The 23622-nt window shown below is 37.5% G+C and overlaps 1 protein-coding gene across 4 annotated transcripts; it reads left to right on the top strand.

The window, feature by feature from the left end:
- Positions 1-1497: 1497 nt before the first annotated feature.
- On the top strand, positions 1498-23012 carry impdh1b (IMP (inosine 5'-monophosphate) dehydrogenase 1b). 4 transcript variants are annotated; one of them, XM_067428565.1, is made up of 16 exons: positions 1498-2214; positions 8299-8397; positions 8471-8545; positions 12930-12978; positions 16808-16909; positions 16992-17066; positions 17174-17380; positions 18422-18509; positions 18670-18869; positions 19032-19122; positions 20888-20983; positions 21170-21313; positions 21619-21763; positions 21951-22094; positions 22175-22258; positions 22354-23012. In XM_067428565.1, exons 1-16 carry the CDS (start codon positions 2012-2014, stop codon positions 22373-22375), a joined length of 1824 nt encoding a protein of 607 aa, XP_067284666.1. In that variant the 5' UTR covers positions 1498-2011; the 3' UTR covers positions 22376-23012. The 4 variants fall into 4 exon arrangements, with proteins under 4 accessions (XP_067284666.1, XP_067284667.1, XP_067284668.1 ...); XM_067428567.1 differs by lacking the exon at positions 1498-2214 and adding an exon at positions 5953-6192; XM_067428566.1 differs by lacking the exon at positions 8471-8545 and having other exon boundaries at positions 1502-2214.
- The last annotated feature ends 610 nt before the right edge of the window (positions 23013-23622 follow it).

Genomic DNA, 23622 nt, shown 5'->3' with positions numbered 1-23622 from the left:
GATGTAGTGAAGGAGGACATGAAGGTAGTCGGTCTGAGAGAAGAGGATACAGAGGATAGGACTAGATGGAGGCAGATGATTTGTTGTGGCGACCCCTGAAGGGAACAGCTGAAAGAAGAAGGAGGGGTTGTCTGGTTGTTTTATCTATTTTTTGAGTTTGCTTAAGCTAATGCGTTTCTTCTAGTTTGTTCTGTTTGCTTGTTTTGTCTAGTTTATGTCTGGTTGTTTTATCTATGTTTTGAGTTTGCTTTAGCTAATGCATTTCTTCTAGTTTGTTTTGTCTTGTTTGTTATGTCTGGTTGTTTTTTAATCTATGTTTTGAGTTTGCTTTACCTAATGCATTTCTTCTAGTTTGTTTTGTTTGCTTGTTTTGTCTTGTTTGTTATGTCTGGTTGTTTTATCTATGTTTTGAGTTTGCTTTAGCTAATGTGTTTCTTCTAGTTTGTTCTGTTTGCTTGTTTTGTCTGGTTGGTTTACCTATGTTTTGATTTGGCTTTAACTAATGTGTTTCACCTAGTTTGTTCGGTTTGTTTGTTTTGTCTATGTGATGTCTGGTTGTTTGATCTATGTTTTGAGTTTGCTTTAGCTAATGCGTTTCTTCTAGTTTGTTTTGTTTGCTTGTTTTGTCTTGTTTGTTATGTCTGGTTGTTTTATCTATGTTTTCAGTTTGCTTTAGCTAATGCGTTTCTTCTAGTTTGTTTTGTTTGCTTGTTTTGTCTTGTTTGTTATGTCTGGTTGTTTTATCTATGTTTTGAGTTTGCTTTAGCTAATGCGTTTCTTCTAGTTTGTTTTGTTTGCTTGTTTTGTCTAGTTTGTTATGTCTGGTTGTGTTATCTATGTTTTGAGTTTGCTTTAGCTAATGCGTTTCTTCTAGTTTGTTCTGTTTGCTTGTTTTGTCTAGTTTGTTATGTCTGGTTGTTTTATCTATGTTTTGAGTTTGCTTTAGCTAATGCGTTTCTTCTAATTTGTTCAGTTTGCTTGTTTTGTCTGGTTGGTTTACCTATGTTTTGATTTGGCTTTAACTAATGTGTTTCACCTAGTTTGTTCGGTTTGCTTGTTTTGTCTATGTGATGTCTGGTTGTTTGATCTATGTTTTGAGTTCGCTTTAGCTAATGTGTTTCACCTAGTTTGTTCATTTCGCATGCATTGTTTAGTTTGTTTTGTCTGCTTGTTTTATCCATGTTTTGAGTTTTCTTTAACTAATGTGTTTCTTTGAGTTTATGTTTACTTGTTTTGTCTAGTTTACTTTGTCTGGTTATTTTATCTACGTTTTGCGTTTGCTTTGTATTTCTTCTAGTTTGTTCTGTTTGCTTGTTTTCTCTAGTTGTTTTATACACGTTTTGAGTTGGTTTTAGCTAATGCGTTTCATCTAGTTTGTTTTGTTTGCCTTCCCATTTGTTTGCTGGTTTGCCTTTTATGCAAGCAGCTCTACGCACACATACACGGAGACAGAGAAGTGCCTTTTTCATCTTAATAGTCCCCAGGTCTAATTCTCCAATCCTCTTTGTGAGTGTGACGTGTGCTCTTGCCAGAACCACAGCTAAAGCCACAAAGGGCGAGACCGCAAGCTCAAAACATTGCTTTCTGTCTCTTCACTGTCCTAGTCTGGAACTCCCTCAGGCTTTAACATTTTCTTACTATCTCCAGTTTATTTGCAAATCCCTCCTTCTCAGTCCTCCTATTATACCAGCTCTTGAACACGCATGGGCCAGAGGGATTCAGAGGTGGGAATATCTCCAAGGCGACACCCTTGTCTCCATGTGAGCAGGTGCGTGGATCCACAGTTCTTGGGAACTCGCTCGCCCTGGCTATGAGCTCAGTCAAAGCAAAACTGTCCGCTCACCTCATCAAACACAAAAACTGCGGGATCCTGGAGACATGAGAGTGCTTTTGAACTCTGGATTTACAGGGAGCTCACTTTAGGTTTAGTAGTTATATTTTTTTTCCACCCGTGCTTTGAATAGGTTTCAGAGACATTTGAATTTGCTACAAGACTGGATTTGTTTTGGAAATGAACAGCGCACAGACTTTATACCTAAACAGGACAGAGATGGAGGGGATTCCGGAAGAATTTAAACAGGAGATGAACCATGAGATGATGAACAACACTGAATGTTCTCCCAATGGCTTCCAAGCTGTCCCTCATGTGCATGGACACGAGTCTGCAGCTCAACGCTACACGGTGAAACGCTTACAAGCAGGTTTTCCGGACAGGTAAGGTGAAGATCACAAAGTCTCAGAATTGTTATTGGTGTTAATAAAAGCTACATGTAATTTGGGTCTTGATAATTCAGCGTCACAATTTTGTCTGCGATTGTTTCTTTTTTTAAATGCATGCAACTTTGCAGATAAATCCCCTCTTGTCATCTTATAATTAAATGCAAGACTCATTCTAATCTCTAATCTTCAAACCATCAAGACTTGGGGGATAAAACAGGCTTGTATAATTGAATCTTAAAATCTAATGCAGGGTCAACAAATGTTGACCTTATAGAGCTATTCTGGGCACAGTAGATCAGGTCTTTTCCAGCTACGCAGTGGAGTGTGAAGTCCTGGCAAAGTCCAAATGGGTCAGAAACACAGAAATAGCTCCTGGTGCAGGAAGATAATTCTGACCCACATGTCCAGTGACCCACATATGGCGAGGTACATATATAACCACTTCACCTCTCTGTTGTGATGGGATAAGACAAGGGTCAGGGATTTTAATGGCTGCTGCCTCTGACACAAACTACTATTTTTAGAAAATGGAGCCATACTTATTGTCTGTACTATGACTACTTGTTAAATAAATGCTACAAACTCACATGCACTTTCAATCTCACCCCGCTGGTCTAAAAGCTCGCTGGGGCTACTGATGATTTTGACTAGAGTTGTCGGACAAGCCTTTGACATTAAATGGCTGCTTTAATGAAAAATCCTCATTTGAGTTGTTGAATGGCATGCTAACAAACTTGGAGAACAAATTGCCGTTTTGTGGTTGGCTACCCATGTTAATTGCTGGAATGCAAACCAAAACAAAACACACCAAACTTAATCACGAGTCACATTGAAGTGCTATAATCAGACAGTTTTAAAGTCACCATGAAATCAAAATTGATCACTTATTTTTTATGGAATAGGGTTGTGCAGGTATTGCCAATATCATCCAACTGCGGCCACAAATGGGCGTTATCGTGCTGGTTACCGTTTTCACAGACTGGAACTGAATTGATAGCGGTCAACATCCGGATTGATATGTTCAACAGTCGCTAGTTAGACGCATTTAGAGCTATCTGGGTGTATGTCTACGCCGTGTGATTCCACGTGAATCTCTACGCCTAAACGATCCATAATCACTGCATGTGATTCCGCGTGCATGTCTACGCCGAAACGAACAATTGCGTCTGTCTGTGTGTCCCAACAATGTTAAAGGAAGTGTATGTAAGATTGTGGCCAAAACTGGTACTGCCATCATTATCCCCTCTCCCCTCCCCCTGACTCGAGGTTGCCAGATAGGCTGCAGGATCTAGCAGGAACGTTTGTAGCTCAACTGTGGTAAATAGAGCAGATCTGGCAACCCGGATGCAGAAACACTACTGACGTTGTGATTGGTAGATAGGTGTAGGGAGGAGCTTCAGGTCAAAACACAACATGTCAACATGAACATCAGTTGAGGGCTGCAACAACAACTTTTAAAAGACAATATCCTGGCCGGACTGCTGTTGTCAGTGATATAAGTATTTGAAATTAACATGATTTCTTAATATATAGTGACATATCAGGATAGGTTTATGATTAATTGAAATACATTTCTTACATAGAATTCCTTTAATGGATTTTTGTTTTTTTTTTTAAATGTAAAATTGCAGAATATTTCTTGTGATGGGTAGGTTTAGGGATCAGGGTTGGGTGTAGGCAGTCGTTATTGTGATTGACATGGCCAATGCAATGTTTAGAATTGGTTGCAGGGCATTTCCGCTGAACTGGTTTGGGGGGAGAAAAAAAAAAAAGAGCACGCATATAGAATGGGAAATTACATCATACCCATGTGCCTTGAGAAACTCGTCGCGATTGGTCGATGAGATGCTACCAGGAACGCCCAATAGGCATTCTTGTTTCATGAAGGGAACGCCCAAGCCACAGCTGGACCCTTCTCAGTATTGCATCACTTTGTACGCCAAAACACGGAAGTGAGTTTGCATTTTAGCACTTCTGGTTCCATTATCCTAAGGTCAGTGGGTTTTTTGAATGGGATTTTGTTTAAATGGCTGAAATAAGGTCTGTGGTGAACAAGCTCGAGACACTTTCACGTTTTATTCTACAACATCAAATACCAAATACAAATTTGGTATATACAAATATCAGTATTACCCCACTTGTGATTTTTGTTGTTGTTATGCGTCTTGAAAATGGCGGTTGGTAACAAGTGGCTAAATGTAAATAAAGATGCAGTCGGGGAGATTAAACGTCATCACGCCAAAAAAGAAAGCTCAGTCCGCCTTTACAACCTTATGCTCATAATCGTGCGCTTATAAAGCTCTGGGAAAAAGTTGAGATAAAAACTGAAACAGTTGTCGGAAGCTTAGTGATGGTGACGTTGAAGTTGAGCAACCGTGGTGTAGTCCATTTATAGCTTTATACTTTTGGCGACTGCATTTCAAAATTCATAAAAGTTGTGTTCATCTGGAATAATTATCTTGAGGGACAAAATGTGTAAGCATCACATTTTTGTTTATCACAGAGGTTGTTTTGTGATAATCCAAGCACCTATGGGAAACCAGTCCGATGCTAACTGCCGATTGGCCTACAAAGTGACGTCATACCTGCACCACTCTATTGAGCAGTAGTCCTGTCAGAGCAATAACAAACGACAACGATACAGTAAATTGCAAATGTTCTAGAAGCCGTTTCACTCAGAAATAGGGAAGAAAAGACTATTATAACTTCTTCATGCTGACTTTAACATTGAGCTGCATTGCAATGTTAAAAAAGGGAACATGGATAAAGGAAATAATCTGCAAAAGCATGCATTTTGGTTTTACAAAAGAAATGTAATACGCACATTAAACGACTACACTGATTTGATCAAAATGATTTTGTGCTTTCGTGTAGGGAATGTGCTGGTCAGTCAACTGAGGTAATTTGGTAATTTTTCTTATAAGCATAGTCATCCTTTAGCAATTGGCATCTGGTAATTGGTTGTGGCTGACTTTTAAATCTAGCAGTGGTGCTTGACAATTACCATGGGCCTCCATGTGTCCGGTCTCTGCATATAACATTATGGAAATGGGTCATTGGATAATTTCCTAGACATTTTTTTCAAGTCCTTACATGAGGCAAGAAAGAATATAATAAAATAAAAATGGGTATATCTGAATTTATTACGTTTATATATAATTTCAAGAAGGTTTTATGACCATAATTTTAAAACTACAATAAATGGTAGGGGAAGCTCTTTTATATACATCCTGAAATAAACTGATTTTATAATGATATATATACACACATACATACATACATACATACATACATACATACATACATACACACACACACACACACACACACACACACACACACATTTATAGCATATATTTTTAAAATACATACATTTAGTTAATATGGACAATGACTTGAATACAAATCCATGATGAAGAGGATTTTAATTTCTGAATTTTAGGTTATTTAGATTTTTTTGTGGGGCAGCAGAAGCACTATTTTCACGTGCATTCAAAATATATTTTTTTTAAATACAAGAGTAGGCTATTTAAATAAAATATTTCTAAAAGACGGAGTAGCTTACTTTATTTAAACATAGCATTTCAACAACTTAAAGGCGCGTGTTATAATTCAGAGCTTTAAAATATTACACCTTTATTGCGATATTCACCATTTTGCAATATGCAGTATTTCATCACATTTCAGTCATACTTACTTGTGGCGGTAATGAAAGTGTTAACCCATGCCATTACCACGTGTAGAGCTTGAGGATATGACGCGGTATCTCTGTGTCTGCCTCGCTTTCCACATAAAGCCAGACTCATCACAAAAACTGAATTCGAACGAGACCATTTGAAGGATCAGAAAGCTGAGGAAATAGTCTGTATAGAGGGCATAAACCGGTTTTAGATAACGTTCTCATAGAGAGCGGTGGGTTTTCCATCTGACTCGCATCAGCTCCAGATACACGCGTGCTCGTCTACAGAGAAGGTTTGAAATTTATATTTAACGTTACTCAAGTATGTTAAATGTTTCTTGTAGAATGGTGTTGGACGAGCTCTAAACAAAGAAAATCTTCACCAGATGCATGTTTGCTTTCAATTTCGATGTGGATACAACACCGGGTTTCCCTGTCTTATTTTTAATGTACTCAATGTAGGTCACCGGGCCAGTAGTGCGAGTGTGTATATTACTGCGTTCAAAGACAAAATGTATGATTTTTTTGGGGGGGTCTGTTTTACGGCTATCTGTGCGCACGTGTCAAAGTCTGTTCTTTAATTTTCATATCGCGCGTGGGTTACGTTATGGAATAATGTTAGTAGGTCAAAGCGCAGCATTAGGACTTAACGTTACACAGTTTTGGTCGTAAATCGAGTGTGTTTACATAATGAAAACCCAAACGTCTTGCTAACGTTCCACATGTACGTTAGCTACAAACAGAATATGCGCCGCTTCCTGGTAACCCTTCTCAATATGCTTTTCACTCAAATAGAATGCATTTCCTGGTGTAAATACTAGCGCTTTAAAATCAGCGAAAGAACAGTGCTAAGATTTACAGGAAACTTTAAAAAACTGAGATTGACATTAATACCGAGAAACGGCCATAATGGTACATGGCGCGTGGCTGATTATGGATTCAAAACAACTGCATATTAGCTGATATTTGGCCATTTAGATGATCAAACTCAGCCAGAATCAATAAAAAAAAAGTGACTTTGACACTGGCACAGTCTATAAAACCATCCATCAAAATCGACATATCAGCCATTTTAACATTTGGACTCCTTAAAAAACATGGCATCTTCATTGGTAGGCACTTTGAATCTATTTAAAATCAATTAAACACTTTCCAAAATATACCAATAACTTAGTTCAAGCCTGTCCAAACCTGTTTTCTGGAGGGCCACCACCCTGAAGAGCTCAGTTCAAACCCACTTATCAAGTAATTTCAAACATCTTGCTTGATTAGCTTAGCTAGTTCAGGTGTGTTTATTTAGGGCTGAACTCAGGAAGGTGGCCTGATTGGCCTCAAATATTTTTAGTGTATTTCGAGTAAATATTGTGTAAAAGAGGTTTCATGTTCTATAATTTTATCAGCTGCATGCTGACTGTCCTGCTCTCAGATTGTCATTATTTACATTGGTCGACCAGCTGTTAATATTTTATATAAATGAATAAATGGTTAGGAAGTGAGGGAATAACAGACCAGTGGAACTGATTTTGTTGTTGTAGATATTAAAATTCTAGTAAACTTCACAAATATATAATATTTACAGTGGGCAATTCAATATGTAAATATTGATTGTCACCATTGCTAGTTATATTTTTAAATATCAAATTGAGGCCTATGGCAATTAATCTAAAATCATATTTTACAAAAACATTTTTTTTAAATTAGACAAATAGGTAAACGACTGTTTAGGTAATAAGGAACATAACTAACGTCTGTATTGACATAATTGTATTCAAAATAATTGATACATATAAACTACTGTTTTAAAGATGTTGATGGTGTAGAAAGAATCAACATTATACAGCAAAATATGCAAATATATACAAATATTTTAGAGTGTAGGGAAATGGACTATTACATAATTCGCAGTGCCTCATGGGAGGGGACGGGTACTGAAGAGTTATTTGATATGATTTGCTTGTTCTGATTGGCGGAGCTTTCTTTGCTGAATCATGGGTAATGTAGTTTTTCAGGAACTCTGCTGTTAAATGGGATTTCTTAAGAGATAAGTTGAAATAATGCAAACTGATGGCTTCAACAACAGCATATACCATTGATTAACAACCTCATAGCTCACTTTAGGTCTGTCTTTATCTTGGTTTATAAGTTGTTAAAAATCAATTTCCCAATGGAGAAAATGAATAGGATTTTTACTTACAGAACCAGACTGCCAATATCAAGATCTTTCAAACAGTCAAGTGGAAGTGCAGAAATGATTAAAATTATAGTGTCAGTTCTATATGCTTTACAATATAAATAGGGATTGAATGACTGGACTACAGTATCAAAGGCAAAGTGGGCGGTTGGCATGGAAGAGAACTGTGTGTTACTTACAGGTCACGTTTGTGTTTTTTCCTTTGCAGTATGGCAGACTATCTGATAAGTGGAGGAACGGGCTATATTCCTGATGATGGACTATCTGCCCAGCAGCTCTTTTCTATTGGAGATGGTCTAACTTACAAGTAAGTACTTTTCATTGGGTTCCTCTCCCTGCAGTGATACTCTGTGCGTATGTAATGGACATCCACATTACAGATCAGGACAGAAGTCTGTCCGAGACGGACTCACGGCGGAAGAGCTTTGCTCTATGGGGGACGGTATGACTTACAAGTGAGTAACACGGCCCTTTATTTAAGACATCATCTTCTCAATAAAGGACGCAAATATTCCAGCTTTATCTAGTCAGGATAGTCTGTTTAGGGTCTTTGCTGTTGGGAGACAATCAAAAGATTTTGCTTTTAATCACTTGTGACGGAACCTGGTTTCAACCTTAACCTGTGCCATATATATTACATAAATTAGCCTGGTTAAGCCAGGCTATAGTTATGTATATATCATTTGCATGATTGATTTACATGAGCTGATTTAGAAACTGAAATTGAAAAATGTCATAATTTACTCTCCCTCAAGCCTTTCTCAAACTTACTTACTTACTTGTATTTAAATGTGGACACTAAATATTTTTAAAGGACGTTGAGGGTTCAAACGAGATTGGACCCTACTGACTTTAATTGCAAAGACACAAAAACCTCTTTGGAACAACATGAGGGAGAGTAAATGGTGTCACGTTTGACTTTATGTTTATGAATGTCTTCTCTCATTGTACCCATAATGCACTGCAACGGAGTCAAACTTGTGACATTAGGACACAGTGAGTTCACAATTAGTGTTGCCTTAGATTACAAGGTGAAAGGTCTATCTTTTTAAGTCTTATCTGTAATGAAAAGCGTGTAGTGATGCATCGTGGGCCGCATGACTGTCCTCACGCTGGCGTCATGTGAGGGGGGGGGGGCACGCTCATAGGCACGGATAGAGAAAACGCTTTTATGTCTGAACCCTCCATAGATCTGATACGTGCATGTATGTGTAAATTTGATTTGTGTAACGCATGCATAAGTGTGTTCGCACAGTTTTTTCTTTGAGGAGCTTGTGACCCATGAGGCTCAGACCTCTGCTGTATTGATGAAAGATGTCTCATCTCTATGCTAGTTTGCTTGCAGGATTGTTATACTTTTTTGAATGATTCGTTCATTTATAAATTAGCCGGATCAGAGGCCTTTTCAAGGTTTTTTGCCATATTAAAATGCTCTGGTTCTTCATTACTTTTATGAAGCTAGCTGCTAATTGAGCTATTTATCAATTAAATGCACCAATTCAAACAACATTAAAATGTCTCAATAGGCAGCACTTCTGATTCAAACAAATTAAAATTATAAAATTACTCAGCCTTAGCAACACAAAGCCAGAACTTTCCCAATCCGATCTTTTTTCCCCCCTCGTTTCAAGAAATATCTTCATACACAAGATCACCGAAACTGACTCAAAATGATGTAGTATACATGCCAGACCAGTGTGTAGCGCTGTACTTCTGCCACAGAAATACACTAAATACAATACACACTTAACAGATGTGTTTTATTAACGCCTACACCAACCCAACCCTAAACCTACCCTTACAATAATGCAAATATGGTAATTAAATGACCCGATATTGATGTGCGCATGCCCAGGGCCCGTAGTTGTATCCCTTAACTCTTTCACCGTGCTGGACGTAGTGTGATGACATCACCATTTTACAAAATATACAGATTGGCTTTACACATGAAAACGTAAGATTCCGGATTCATATCAGAAAATATCGGATTCATGCTTCCAAAACGCTGGATCCGTGTGGACGAAACGTTGATACGGTACAAAATTTACAACACGTCTCTGTGTGGACGGGGCCTTAATCTTCTGTGGGAAATGTTTTGGTTACCATTGACTTCCATTTATATTGGAGAATAACCCAGACATTTCTCAAAATGCATTAATTTATGTTTAACAGAAGAAAGAACATCATACAGGATTGGATTTGCATGATAACATTAATTATTTTCGGGGTAGCCGTCCTCTTAAGAATGGCTTCATTTTTAATATTGATACAATTAATTATTATTTACAATTAAGTTATTCATAGTTTAATATAAATTCTTGCAAGCTAAAATCCTTCCGTTTCCACCCACTGGCCTCTTATTCCTCATCGAATCTTGCTCAAGAGTAATCATATGAAATTAAACTGCACTGCAGAACTCAAAATCCATGTAAATCCAAATTGCTTATTTAGTCAGTGTATGTTAAAGGGATAGTTCACTCAAAAATGAAAATTGTCATCATTTACTCACCCTCAAGTTGTTCCAAACCTGTATGAGTTTCTTTCTTCTGCCGAACACAGAATATATTTTGAAGAATGTTTGTAAAAAAGCAGACTACCATAGTATATTTTTTCCCTAATATGGTAGTCAAAATGGTTGCTCTATCTGCTTTGTTACAAACATTATTCAAAATATATATATTTTTTGCGTTCAGCAGAACAAAGTAACTCATACAGGTTCGGAACAACTTGAGGGTGATTAAATCAGAATTTCCATATTTAGGTGAACTATCCCTTGAAGTGTGCAGCATAGTTTCTTTCTAAGCAATGAATGAAAGTAGAATGGCTTCACTAATGTTTTTAAGTGAAAAGAAATAGGAGTTCTACAGTGGATAACTCAGTCAGATGTCATTTCACTACCAAGTATGGATGTTCAGGAGATACTGGACTAGCATTGAAGCCACAAATGGTTTATGGAACCGCTTCTGTCAGACTGAATGCTCATTAAAAGCGAATGGGAGAACAATTAGGAGGCGGTATAGAATTCGATTAAATATAGGGTTAAGTGGATCACCATGTTACCTGGATTTATTCAAACTTGGTTGCTATAAAGCGGGTAGTCAGCATGTCTGTGGTGATATTTGGCACTGTGTACTTCTGCATATTTGGAGGTAGTCTGGGTTTCAGTCTGTACTGTCTTTGTGTCTAGTTTATAGTCTGAGTCATCTAAAACTGAGACATGGTGTTCCACCAGAGAGACTGTAGAACGGTTGTATTATTTAGCTAATTATTATAGATGCAAATAAGACATTTAAGTAATTTGTCTGTAAACGACTGAATCACAATCTGATGGTTAGTATGAAGTTATTCTGAACGGGATTCTGGACCGATCAGATTTCATTGTGGTTGTGGCCATGGCAGTCGCTGGGCAGGGCTACGCCCCAAATAAATGTCAGATCATCACAGTTTATTAAGATAAACAACAAGATTATAGTGGAAAAGAGCCTTTTTTGCTTATCCTTGCCTATATAGGACATGATGTAACACAAATTGTTTCCCTGCAATATTCCTTGCAGTCAAACCAATTCTTGTATGGTTAAAGATCCAGATGTTAGCACATTTAATCAGGACAGCTGTCTGTTTTGCCCTTACTGCCTCATTTTTGTCTGACTTTTCCTGATGTTCACATCCTATGTTGTTGATGTTTAGGGGTGTGTGGCCAGCACATGTGGGCGAGAGGAACCCCGCCCTGTCCCAGCCTACACAGATTCCTTTTTTTAGCCCACCACAAGCAAAAGGGAAAATATGTTTATGTCCTTAAAGTTACCTCTGTTTCTCCCTCTTTATTTTTACATACACATGAATTATTCAGAATCTTTTCCCCATCTGCCAGTTACGTTTTGTCTGTATGAGGAGCTCTTTTCCCCTCTCTCTCTCTCTCTCTCTCTCTCTCTCTCTCTCTCTCTCTCTCTCTCTCTCTCTCTCTCTCTCTCTCTCTCTCTCTCTCACCAGTATTTATGTCATCTGGTCACTGAAGTCAGCAGGAATTCTATAGCACAAATCATAGATTTCAGTATTAGGCCGGTGAAGGTTTGGTTCATGTAGAGCAAGTCAGAATGTGCCTGGGCCTCAGGCGTTTTTCAAGCTCACCTCAAAAACCACACTTGATTTAGAGCTTCTCATGATTTAAGATGCCATGAATCAAGCAGTCAGCATCAGGTTTTCATTATGCTTGAAAACACATCCTCCTCTCCCTAGGAGTTTTATGACTTTTTGTTCATGTCTGTAAGTTTTGAGGGTATTCGAATGGTAAAAGTTGACTAAATTAACTTTTAGGAGATATGTTCTAAAAGTTTGGGGTCAGTAATGTTTTTTTACAGAGAGAGAAATGAATACTTCTATTCAGCAAGAAGGCATTACATTGATCAAATGTAACATTTGACTTTTATAATGTTACAAAATATTTTTATTTCAATTAAATGCTATCTTTTGAACTTTTTGTTCATCAAAAGCCCTGAAAAAAGTATAATGGCTTCCACAAAAATATGAAGCCACATAACTGTTATTAACATTGAGAATAATAAGAAATGTTTCTTGAGCACCAAATTATCACATTAGAATGATATATGAAGGATTGCGTGATGAAAAACTGAAGGAATGATGCTGACAGTTCTGAGGTTTTAAAAGTATTAATCATTTAAAATTGTAATAATATTATTACACTTTTTTTACTGTATTTTTGATTTGAACACAAATCATACAGTAGTGTGTTTAAAATTGACTGCGTTTCTCTTCCAGGAGAATGTAGATGATTTGATTCTTGGTCACTGATTGTTTTCTCTCTCTCGGTCCCATTTGCAGTGACTTCCTGATCTTGCCTGGCTTCATTGACTTCACCTCAGATGAAGTGGTGAGTCATTTAGCCTGTGTCCTCCACACTTTCATTCACTCAGTGGGTTTGTTTTCATAATGACGCGTGTGCTTAAACTACCCGTCTGTGTTTTCTTTGCACTTGCTATTTTTAGCTAAATGGCTGTCTCTTTTGTCTCGTTGCTCACTGTAACCTAGCTTGAAAAGTGGCTAGTTTTAAATCTATCATATGTACGTATGGCCCTTACAAAAGTAACAGATACTTTAAAACAAGTCTGTTAAATTATGCATTTAAAAATCGTGTTCAACATTTGTTTAACATATAGTAATTAAAGGGTTAGTTCACCCAAAAATGAAATTTGTCATTAATGACTGGATCAGTGACCGTAATGGTTAGGGGTGTGCATTGGCACTTCCTTCACGATTCGATTACGATTCACCAGGTAACGATTCGATTCGATTCGATTCTACGATGCATTGTGATGCATCAAAATTCTACTGCACACAAAGCAAATTATTCATCAGTCATGAGGCAATACAAGCAGATATTAAACAACAGATTGTATTGGCTGTTATGTGTCTCCTGTATCTTTGACATAGAAGTTAAAATAAAATAAAATGTAATTAAATAAAATGCAATTAGCCCTTAAATGCATGACTGTTTCACCAAACATTCTTACATATTCAGGTCGTTAGCGACCCAGATCTATATTTAACATGGATAGACCTCTACCTGTCGTGATAATATATAAAACTCCTGATTTTAGAGTAGCAGCTACAGAAGAATAAAATAAAACCTATTTCGTTACCTTTTGGAGCTTGGAAGGATTCAGTTTGAGCAGATGTTTAATACCATCATCATATGACCTCATCAGAGCTTGTTTACCAGTATATTCATTAAGCATCTGCTCATATTCGCGATCTCGAGCATATTCTCAAAACTCATTTTCAATGTCTTCAAAATCAATATTTTGATCACTGACAGCTTCTTGACCACATCCATCATCAAGAGACCGTGACACTAACATATGATTGTGTTTAGTACTTGCTTTCTGCGGTAAATCACTGAGCCATTTCAAGTTTTGCAGATTATTGTTTCGTTTTCTGTCAGAGGTAACTGAGTGAAGCGTCACTTCATCATTGCGTATCAGATATTGCCACCTTGTGGAATAAAGGTGAATTGCGGCGTTTTTCGTCATTATAGATTCATTGATTATTGTGCAAAAAAAATATACGTACAATCCTACACACCTCGGGTCGTTAGCGCGTTTTTAATAACCCGTCTATCGCGGTCATCTCCCTCCGCCTCAGTCATCTTCCTTGTTGTTGTTGTTATTCTCTCGGAACCGGAAGTATTTGAAACTTCACAACTTTATCGTCCGCCAGAAAATAAACAGCGACATAATCGATTATGGCACTTTGCCGCATCGATGCTGAATCGTTCATGCCCCGCATCGCGATGCATCGCCGAATCGATTATTGTTGACACCCCTAGTAATGGTGTTCCACACCCGTAAGACATCCGTTCATCTTCGGAACACAGTTTAAGATATTTTAGATTTAGTCCGAGAGCGTATCCAATGTATTCACACTATACTGTCCATGTCCAGAAAGCTAATAAAAACATCATCAAAGTAGTCCATATGTGACATCAGTTAGTTAATTAGAATCTCTTGAAGCATCGAAAATACATTTTGGTCCAAAAATAACAAAAACTACGACTTTATTTAGCATTGTCTTCTCTTCCAGGTTTGTTTTCAATCCTCAAATAAAGATTCAAACGGTTATAAATCAGCGTATTGATTCATGATTCAGATTGCGTGTCAAACTGCTGAAATCGCGTGATATTGGCGATCTGAATCATTAATCAATATGCTGATTCATAACCGTTTTAATCTTTATTTGAGGTTTGAAAACAGACATGGAAGAGCGTTTAGGGTGGGGTCAACAGCGGTTAGGGAACAACATTAGAGTCATTAATGACATAAACTTCATTTTTGGGTAAACTAATCCTTTAACTCATTTTAAAGGGTTAGTTCACATGAAAATAAAAATTGTCATCATTTACTTACTCACCCTCATGTTGTTCCAACCCGTATGACCTTTGTTCATCTTCAGAACACAAAAAATATATTTTTGATTAAATCCGAGAGCTCTCAGACCCCTCCATAGACAGCAATTTAATGAACACTTTCAAGGTCCAGAGGTTTACTACAGTGGTTCAACCTGCATTTTATGAAGTGACAAGATTACTTTTTGTGTTTAAAAATAAAAGTGATTTCTTCACATCTGTGCCAGTCTCTTTCGCTGTTTATGTTGTAAATACAGTGCATCTTGTGCATCGTGGTGCTCCTGTGAACAGCTTTGGCTGCTGTAGAACTCGAAAGCGCTGCATTGTTGGGTTAACTACATAGGACACTAGCACAGACTAGACTAAATTGTTGAATAACGTTTGCACAATTGAATTTTGTTTTTGCTCTAAAAAAGTATTCTCGTCTCTTCATAAAATTAGGGTTAAACTACTGGAGTCACATGTACTATTTTAACAATGTCTTTACTACCTTTCTGGGCCTTGAAAGTGTTATGTTGTCCTCTACGGATAGGTCAGAGAGCTCTCCGATTTCATCCAAAATACTTAATCTGTGTTCTGTAGATGAACGAAGGTTTTACGAAGGTTTGGAATAACATGAGGGTGAGTAATTAATGACAGAATTCTCATTTTTGAGTTGAACCAACCCTTTTAAATTATCAAAAACATAGCATTTTGCATACTGCAGCCACAAGGATTTTCCGTAAGTGTGCAGCACTTCACTTATTGTGACCTTATTTAACTTTTGTCAGCACTTGATTCAGCACTTTTAAAATACTCGTAAACCAGCTGCTTTTTCTCCCCTTCATTTGAATTGAGTTCTATTTTGAATTGTTCTATTTGTTTTCTAGTTTGATGAACTTTGAACATTCTGCTGTATTATCTTTTGTTTTTGTTTTCTTTTTATTGCCTTTGGCGCAAAGTAGGGCTTTAAAGATCCCTGTCTTGAATATAATAATGAAATAAACAAGGTCGAAGCTCAAAACAACAGCCACTATAACCAGGAATGAAACTAAAACTCCTATTTGGGTTTGTGTAGGCTGCTGTAATAACAGCTTTAATGTCTCTGTGTCTGAATTTTCTTTGAGACCTTCTCAAAAATGTCCCACTATGGTGTCTGTTTTCCCATGAGGCCACTCTCCTCCACCGGTGTGAATGTGAAAGCATATTTTGGGAACTTTGCAAGGGGAGAAGAGGTTGCAAGGGGAATGTTTGTGAGCTTATCAGTGTTAGAGAAACACTTCTCAGCGCTGGTGTATAAATGAAGGTCACGGCCTTCACTTTCCCCTTATTTTACCCCCCTTAACCGACCCACTTTTCAATATTTTGGTTTGCATGTACTTTTACACACATGCGCAGTATTATGTGTAGTTTTTTTGTAGTTATTCAGTACGTTTTGTAACTTTTGTATGTAATATATATGATGGCAAAGCTGAACAGTTCCTTAATATTTTTGTGAAAACCGTGATACTTTTTATCAGAATTCTTTGAAGAATATAAGGTTCAAAAGAACATCATTTATTTGAAATATAAATCTTTAACATTAAAAATGACATCACTGTCTTACTGTATTTTTACTTACTGTATTTTATATATAATTTCTGTACAATTTATCAGAAAAAGGAATCATTTTCTTATTGATATGATATTAATGGGTAGCTTACAACCGTTATTGATGCCTTTCTGCCTCTAGTGGCCAGACATAAAACGGCAGTCAAAATACAGCCACCTTTTTTTTTATTCTCAGAACTAATGTTTTATCTTTCTATGTTTTATGAAGGACCTGACCTCAGCATTGACCAAGAAGATCACATTGAAGACCCCGCTCATCTCCTCTCCTATGGATACTGTTACTGAATCCTCGATGGCCATTGCCATGGCAGTAAGTTTCTTTTAGATTAATTTTTCTGATGTGACTGACATCTGTCAATCATTAATCTGTACGTTTATGACTTGTTGCTCAGCTGATGGGAGGAATTGGCATCATTCACCATAACTGCACCCCAGAGTTTCAGGCCAATGAGGTGCGCAAAGTGAAGGTAAGACTGTCACCCTTCATAAATGCTTAATGTAAGGTTGTTGTCTTCTCTGGTGTGTTTGTACCTATTAATATTTGATGTCAAGGTCTCTGTGTGTGTGCCCGCAGAGGTTTGAGCAAGGTTTCATCACTGATCCAGTGGTTCTGAGTCCTCGTCACACTGTAGGCGATGTACTTGAAGCAAAAGTTCGACACGGATTCTCTGGAATCCCTATAACTGAGACAGGCAAGATGGGCAGCAAACTAGTCGGCATCGTCACATCACGAGACATTGATTTCCTGTCTGAGAAAGATAATAACAAACCCCTAGAGGAGGTGAGACTGCCTTTGTGATCATGTATGTATATACACTACTTTGCAAAAGTTTGGTGTCATTAAGGATTTTTAAAAATGTTTTTGAAAGTAGTCTATTCTCACCAAGGCTGTATTTATTTGTTTAAAAATACAGTTAAAGCAGTAATATTGTAAAATATTATTACATTTTAAAATAAGTGTTTTCTATTTGAATACATTTTAAAATGTAATTTATTCCTGTGATGGCAAAGCGGAATTTTCAGCATCATTACGCCAGCCTTCAGTGTCACATGATCCTTCAGAAATCAGTCTAGTATGATGAGTTGATGCTCAAGATACATTATCAATGTTGAAAACTGTTGTGGTACTACATAATATAAAACTATTATATTTTTAAAACCATAATGTATACATAGCATAAACATTATATTATATTAGGTTATATGATATATTAATGTAAAGGTTTACAATAAGTTCCTGGTAGTTACATGAGCAGTACATTTGTTACACTATTTATAATCTAATAATTATACAAATATTCATTGTCAGTTCAGGTCCAATAAATAATAGTAATTATACAACTTTTGTATAATTACTGATACAACTTTTAGTAATGTATTGGTAAATGTTGAAATTAACTAACTGAGATTAATACAGGCTTTATTAAGGCATATTAACTATTTAAAGGATTAGTTCACTTTAAAATGAAAATTTCCTGATAATTTCCTCACCAAATGCATTTGAATTGCAACCAACCAAGGTCCACATCAATGCAGTTTCAAAGAGCTTCGCATGGCTTCAGAGGCTCTGCACAATCCCATCTGAGGAACAGGGTCTTATCTAGCGAAACCATCGGCCATTTTCCACCAAAAAAAAAGAAACATTTACATACGTTTTAACTTTTTAACATGAACATCTTGGATGAGATGGGAGTAAATTATCAGGATATTTTAATTTTTTTTAATGAACTAATCCTTTAACAAACTTGTGTTACCATATACTAGAATACCAGTGCTTGGGATGCTGTACCTTTATGGCTGCATATCTCTAATTGTTTTCCAGGCCATGACTAAAAGAGATGATCTTGTTGTTGCTCCTGCTGGTGTCACACTGAAAGAGGCTAATGACATCCTGCAACGCAGCAAAAAAGGTGAGAACACCCAAACACAGACTATAGTCATCAGGTGCAATAGTAATACATTTAACTAAATTATCTTATTTGTACTTTTAGCCCTCTTCCACCCACAGTAAACAGAAAAATATATAGTATTTAACCATTTAAAACCATTTATATTTGTTCATTTGTACAGGTAAGCTGCCCATCGTGAATGACAAGGATGAACTGGTGGCCATTATAGCCCGCACAGACCTGAAGAAGAACAGGGACTATCCTCTGGCCTCCAAAGATTCTCGCAAACAGCTGTTGTGTGGCGCCGCCATCGGCACGCGTGAAGATGACAAATACCGTCTGGACTTGCTCGCGCAGTCTGGGGTAGATGTTGTGGTTCTGGTAGGTTTAAAGCCGTTGTTTTAAAGGAAAACTCATTCTTTCAGCCACTATATTAATTTTAGATTGTCTTCAACGTTTCATGTAACGTTATAGCAAAACCGTTTTTGTGAGATATCTCTGCCACTAGCATCACCGATTATACTGTTTTTAATTGTTTTTCAGGATTCGTCACAAGGAAACTCTGTTTACCAGATAAATATGATCCATTATATCAAGCAGAAGTACCCAGAGTTGCAGGTTGTGGGAGGAAATGGTGAATATCATTGAATTGCTACAGTGAGCACTTTAGGGCTGCAGCTATCGATTCTTTTTGTAATCGATTAATCTACCACTTAATCGATCGATTAATCGATTAATCGGATAATAATTACTTTTTCTTTATTAAAGAGCAATAAGAGACAATAAGACGGGTATCTTAAAATTAACATCTAATTTGTCTTCTTTTTAGAAAAATTAAGTTTTATTGCTGAAATTGCATACATTAACAACTGTGAAACTAAACAATTTTAATGCATACAATTGCCATATTATATTAAATAAAAATCTATTTCAAATTACTTTAAAAAGGTAAACATAGTTCAATCTAAAACTAAACCTACAACCAATAAATCTAAATAGTAGTAATATAAATAACAATAATGCCAATATAAATAATATAAATATTCTATAAATTCTATATAATATAAATATTCTAATATTCTATAAATATTCTATAAATAATATAAATAACTAAACATTGTATTTATGTTGTGCAACTTAACTTTCATGTATCAGCTTCAGCTCAGGCATGAGCATGACATAAGCATTTACTGTCTTATTTACTCCTTTACTGGAGCAAAACATATTGGACAGGTTAACTTGGAATAAGAGATGTGCGGATCAGCTCTATCGTCACCGAATCAGCTGTTAGAAGCAAACCATCCACCCGCACCCGATCGTCACATATTAGCTACACTGAAGTAGGTTGCTAAACAAAACAAAAAAAAATATTTTGGCAAAATTACATTTACATAAACCAGGGTCGACAACCTATACATCACACGGAGGAATAACCGCTAGAACGTGATCAAACGCGAGATATGTTTAATTCAGATAAAGTACATCACACATGCTGATCTTTTGAGCTAATCATTCATCATTGTAACACAGCTTGCTTTAAGTTAGTAGCTATAAATATGATTAAAGTGTGATATTTAAATTACACAAATCAATGAAAGCACGCAGCTCTGAGCTCTGAAAGCACGAGCGCTGCTAATCACACACACACACACGCACACGCGCGCGTTACAGCTTGTTCTGATATTTGTTGCGCCTAGTATTGAGAACATCTAATGGTGCATTTCGAAGATATTATCAAGTAGGATATATAAAGTCTCATTAAAGATTTCAATGACATCACAATGACGGTGATCCATGTGCAAAGCTGCAAACTCCATCGAGTTCATGTGTTTGGAGTTGCTTGTATCTCCTCAGCTGACGCGTGAACTGCCGCAAATGAAACTTAAATGTTCAGCGTCGCATCCTGAAGCTCAACACACAGTTTTCTTCATTTAAAAACAGCGATATTAAATGATATTACCAGTGCTGATGCCCGCCCGCTCTCTCTCTCTCTCTCTCTATCTCTCGCATTGGGGTCTTTGGATCTCGACATGAGCTGAAAACGAAAGTTAAAGAACGACACGCATTCATTGTGTTTTAGCGTGATATGAGAGTTCCGCGTCTTTATTAAAATCAACATATTAACGATTTCTCTCATCCACCTGCAATGTTTGGGATGTTTACGCACCTGAACCGCGGATATAACCGCAATCCGCTCATACTCCGAGTCCTTACACAAAAAACGTCTTTCTCCAATATCTGTGTGTAGTTAAATGGACTAAGCGAAGCGTCGAGGCAGATGATTTTGCCTCGAGGATTTTTTTGATTCGATTAACTCGAGTTACTCGATGAATCGTTGCAGCCCTAGAGCACTTACTTCACAGTTGCTCTCTCTGACTTCATTCTCTCTCTCTCTGCAGTGGTTACAGCTGCTCAAGCAAAGAACCTGATAGACGCAGGTGTGGATGCGTTGAGAGTGGGAATGGGCTGTGGTTCAATCTGCATCACACAGGAAGGTTGGGAGTCAATCTCACACACGTACATTAAACAAATTACCCATATGTTGCTTGGGCTAAAAACTGTCAAAACTGTGTATGGGAATAATCATTTGAATATTAGCTTTAAAATGCTTGTTTACAGTCGGTTTCCGCATGACGATATAAAAAGCAAACCTGAAGTGTGTCCAATTCTGTAACCCGTAGTCATGGCATGCGGACGACCTCAGGGCACCTCCGTGTATAAGGTGGCAGAATATGCTCGGAGATTTGGAGTGCCGGTCATAGCAGATGGGGGCATCCAGACGGTCGGCCATGTGGTGAAAGCCCTGTCCTTGGGGGCGTCAACAGGTAATTGTTCACTTTTAACAGTTTTTAATTTATATAGCGCCTTTCCCAAGCTCAAGGACACTTCACAATAACAGTAAATAACAAGCAGTTTATACATAGACAGACAGTGGACATTTGCCCAGTCCGAATAATGAGTGATTGCAATGAAAAATGGCACTACATTTACAATACAACATGAAAAACATAGGTAACAAACGTGACATGGCGGGCAGTTAGAGTAGAGATGAAACAGATTATTGGTAATGAGTTAACATATAATATTCATGCGTCTGTTTACCATAAAAACAAATGTATTCTATCCGCAGTGATGATGGGATCTCTGCTGGCCGCCACCACTGAAGCTCCAGGCGAGTATTTCTTTTCTGATGGGGTGCGACTAAAGAAATACAGAGGCATGGGCTCACTAGATGCCATGGAGAAGAACGCCAGCAGCCAGAAGCGATACTTCAGGTGTGTTGAGTGTGTGTTTGTGTAGTACACTGTTCACTGAACATAAATTATTTAGTAATAGGGAGCACAGAACTTTTACCTTCTGCTGTTCTTAATAGAACTATTATGTGACTCCGTGTACTGTACTTGATGATATATTATCATTACACGACCTCACCTTCTGTGTGTTGATTGGCTGTCTTGGCAGTGAGGGTGATAAGGTGAAGGTGGCTCAAGGAGTGTCGGGCTCAGTGCAGGACAAAGGCTCAATCCATAAATTTGCCCCATACCTCATCGCTGGAATCCAACACGGCTGCCAAGACATCGGCGCGAAAAGCCTCTCTGTGCTCCGGTAAGTATGCGTCCGTGTTTTATTGTGCATTTGGTTTGTTTTTGAGCACTATAAAAATTCCTACGCTGTTACACATTTAGCTCCATGATGTATTCTGGAGAGCTGAAGTTCGAGAAGAGGACCATGTCTGCTCAGGTGGAGGGTGGCGTACATGGACTTCACTCGTAAGTCACCAGAGGGTGCCAGAGCTCAAACATCTTCATATGTCAAAGCTAAGATCAGAATGTCTTTATAAAACTATTTCCTTATATGTTCATAGATATGAGAAACGTCTTTACTAATGGAATGGGCAGAACACGGATGGGAAGCAGCGACCAAACACCTCAGACAAATCCTAGAATTTAGCCCACCCAGCCAGCACCCCTTCTCTGCTCTTCACCGTTCCTCAGGCACAACAACCACAGTGTGAGATGGAGAAGAGAAGTATTAAATGAGTTTGTGGGCAAGACTTCAATCCAATTCAATCCCCAAAAACATGGAAGTTGCACTCAAGGGAGCATCAGGGTTGCCAAAAAGCTGCCTGTGTGTGTGTGTTTTTGAATCTGTGTTTATGAGCAGACCGGCAAAAACAAGGCGGTATTTGGAGCGAATATTCTTCAAAGCCTTTTTTTCCTCTCCCAAACTGATTCAACTATATTGCAGCATCAATGCCTATATCTCCACATCCTCCTGCAAAATAATGACTGGCGTGAAATCAAGTGCTCCAGGTATACTTGAGGCAATCTTTTCTGTAGAAATTTGTATCTGCTGAAGATGCTATATGATATATTTTTATTTTACAAGGCTTGTATTTAGAAAATGGTACATTTTGTGATGCTTAAATGTGTACTGTACTATCAGTGAGATCTCTCTATGTCCACCATACTTCATCCTTTAACTAGATATGATTCATATTCCAAATAATTTTATTATACACAGTTGCTCCGAGAGTGTCAGATTATATTTGACCAAAAACCTGGAAGAATTTTAACAAGGAATGCTGATTATGGGAACTATGTTATTGCAGTTGCGACTCGAGTGCAGAGCAGGTATTAAGAGTTTTAATTTGCACGCTGTGGGCTTTTCTCTTGTTTTTTTTGTAGCCATAAAGTTTGGCAACGTTTATATTATTTACAATATTATTTCCTACCTTGTGAATTTTTTTTTTTTTTTGTTAGCGGAGAATTTAATCTTGTGTAAAAGCCAAATAAATGCTGTGAATATCCTGGTCCTTTCTCAGGACATGCTTGTCCATGTAATCTAAACGTCCCCTACCGCTTTGCGTGTTGGGTGACCTGTGACATGCCTTGTATTGTGTAATAAATTGACACATTTGTCTTAACCCAACACACGCCACTCGTGCTCGCCAGATCCTATGGCTTCATATAATAATCACTGCCAAATGAAGCATGTCATCCATATGTTTTTGTAATACGTTTACAGTACTATTTGTTTGGCTTTTTCCCATTTTCCACTAGTTTTTTTTGTTTTTGTGTAGCAATCATGCATTCTGTACATTAGTATTGAACGTGTGGACAATTATATAATA

This window comes from Pseudorasbora parva, chromosome 20 (assembly GCF_024679245.1).
Source record: "Pseudorasbora parva isolate DD20220531a chromosome 20, ASM2467924v1, whole genome shotgun sequence".
NCBI lineage: Eukaryota > Metazoa > Chordata > Actinopteri > Cypriniformes > Gobionidae > Pseudorasbora > Pseudorasbora parva.
The sequence above is the reverse complement of the archived record's forward strand: the minus strand, read 5'-3'. Positions and strand labels throughout refer to the sequence as shown.

Coding starts and splice junctions, on each gene's coding strand:
- impdh1b (XM_067428565.1), top strand. CDS start 2,012: ATGAACAGCGCACAGACTTTATACCTAAACAGGACAGAGATGGAGGGG. Junction 19,123..20,887: donor GCAGGTTGTGGGAGGAAATG/GTGAATATCATT, acceptor CTCTCTCTGCAG/TGGTTACAGCTGCTCAAGCA. Junction 21,764..21,950: donor AGCCAGAAGCGATACTTCAG/GTGTGTTGAGTG, acceptor CTGTCTTGGCAG/TGAGGGTGATAAGGTGAAGG.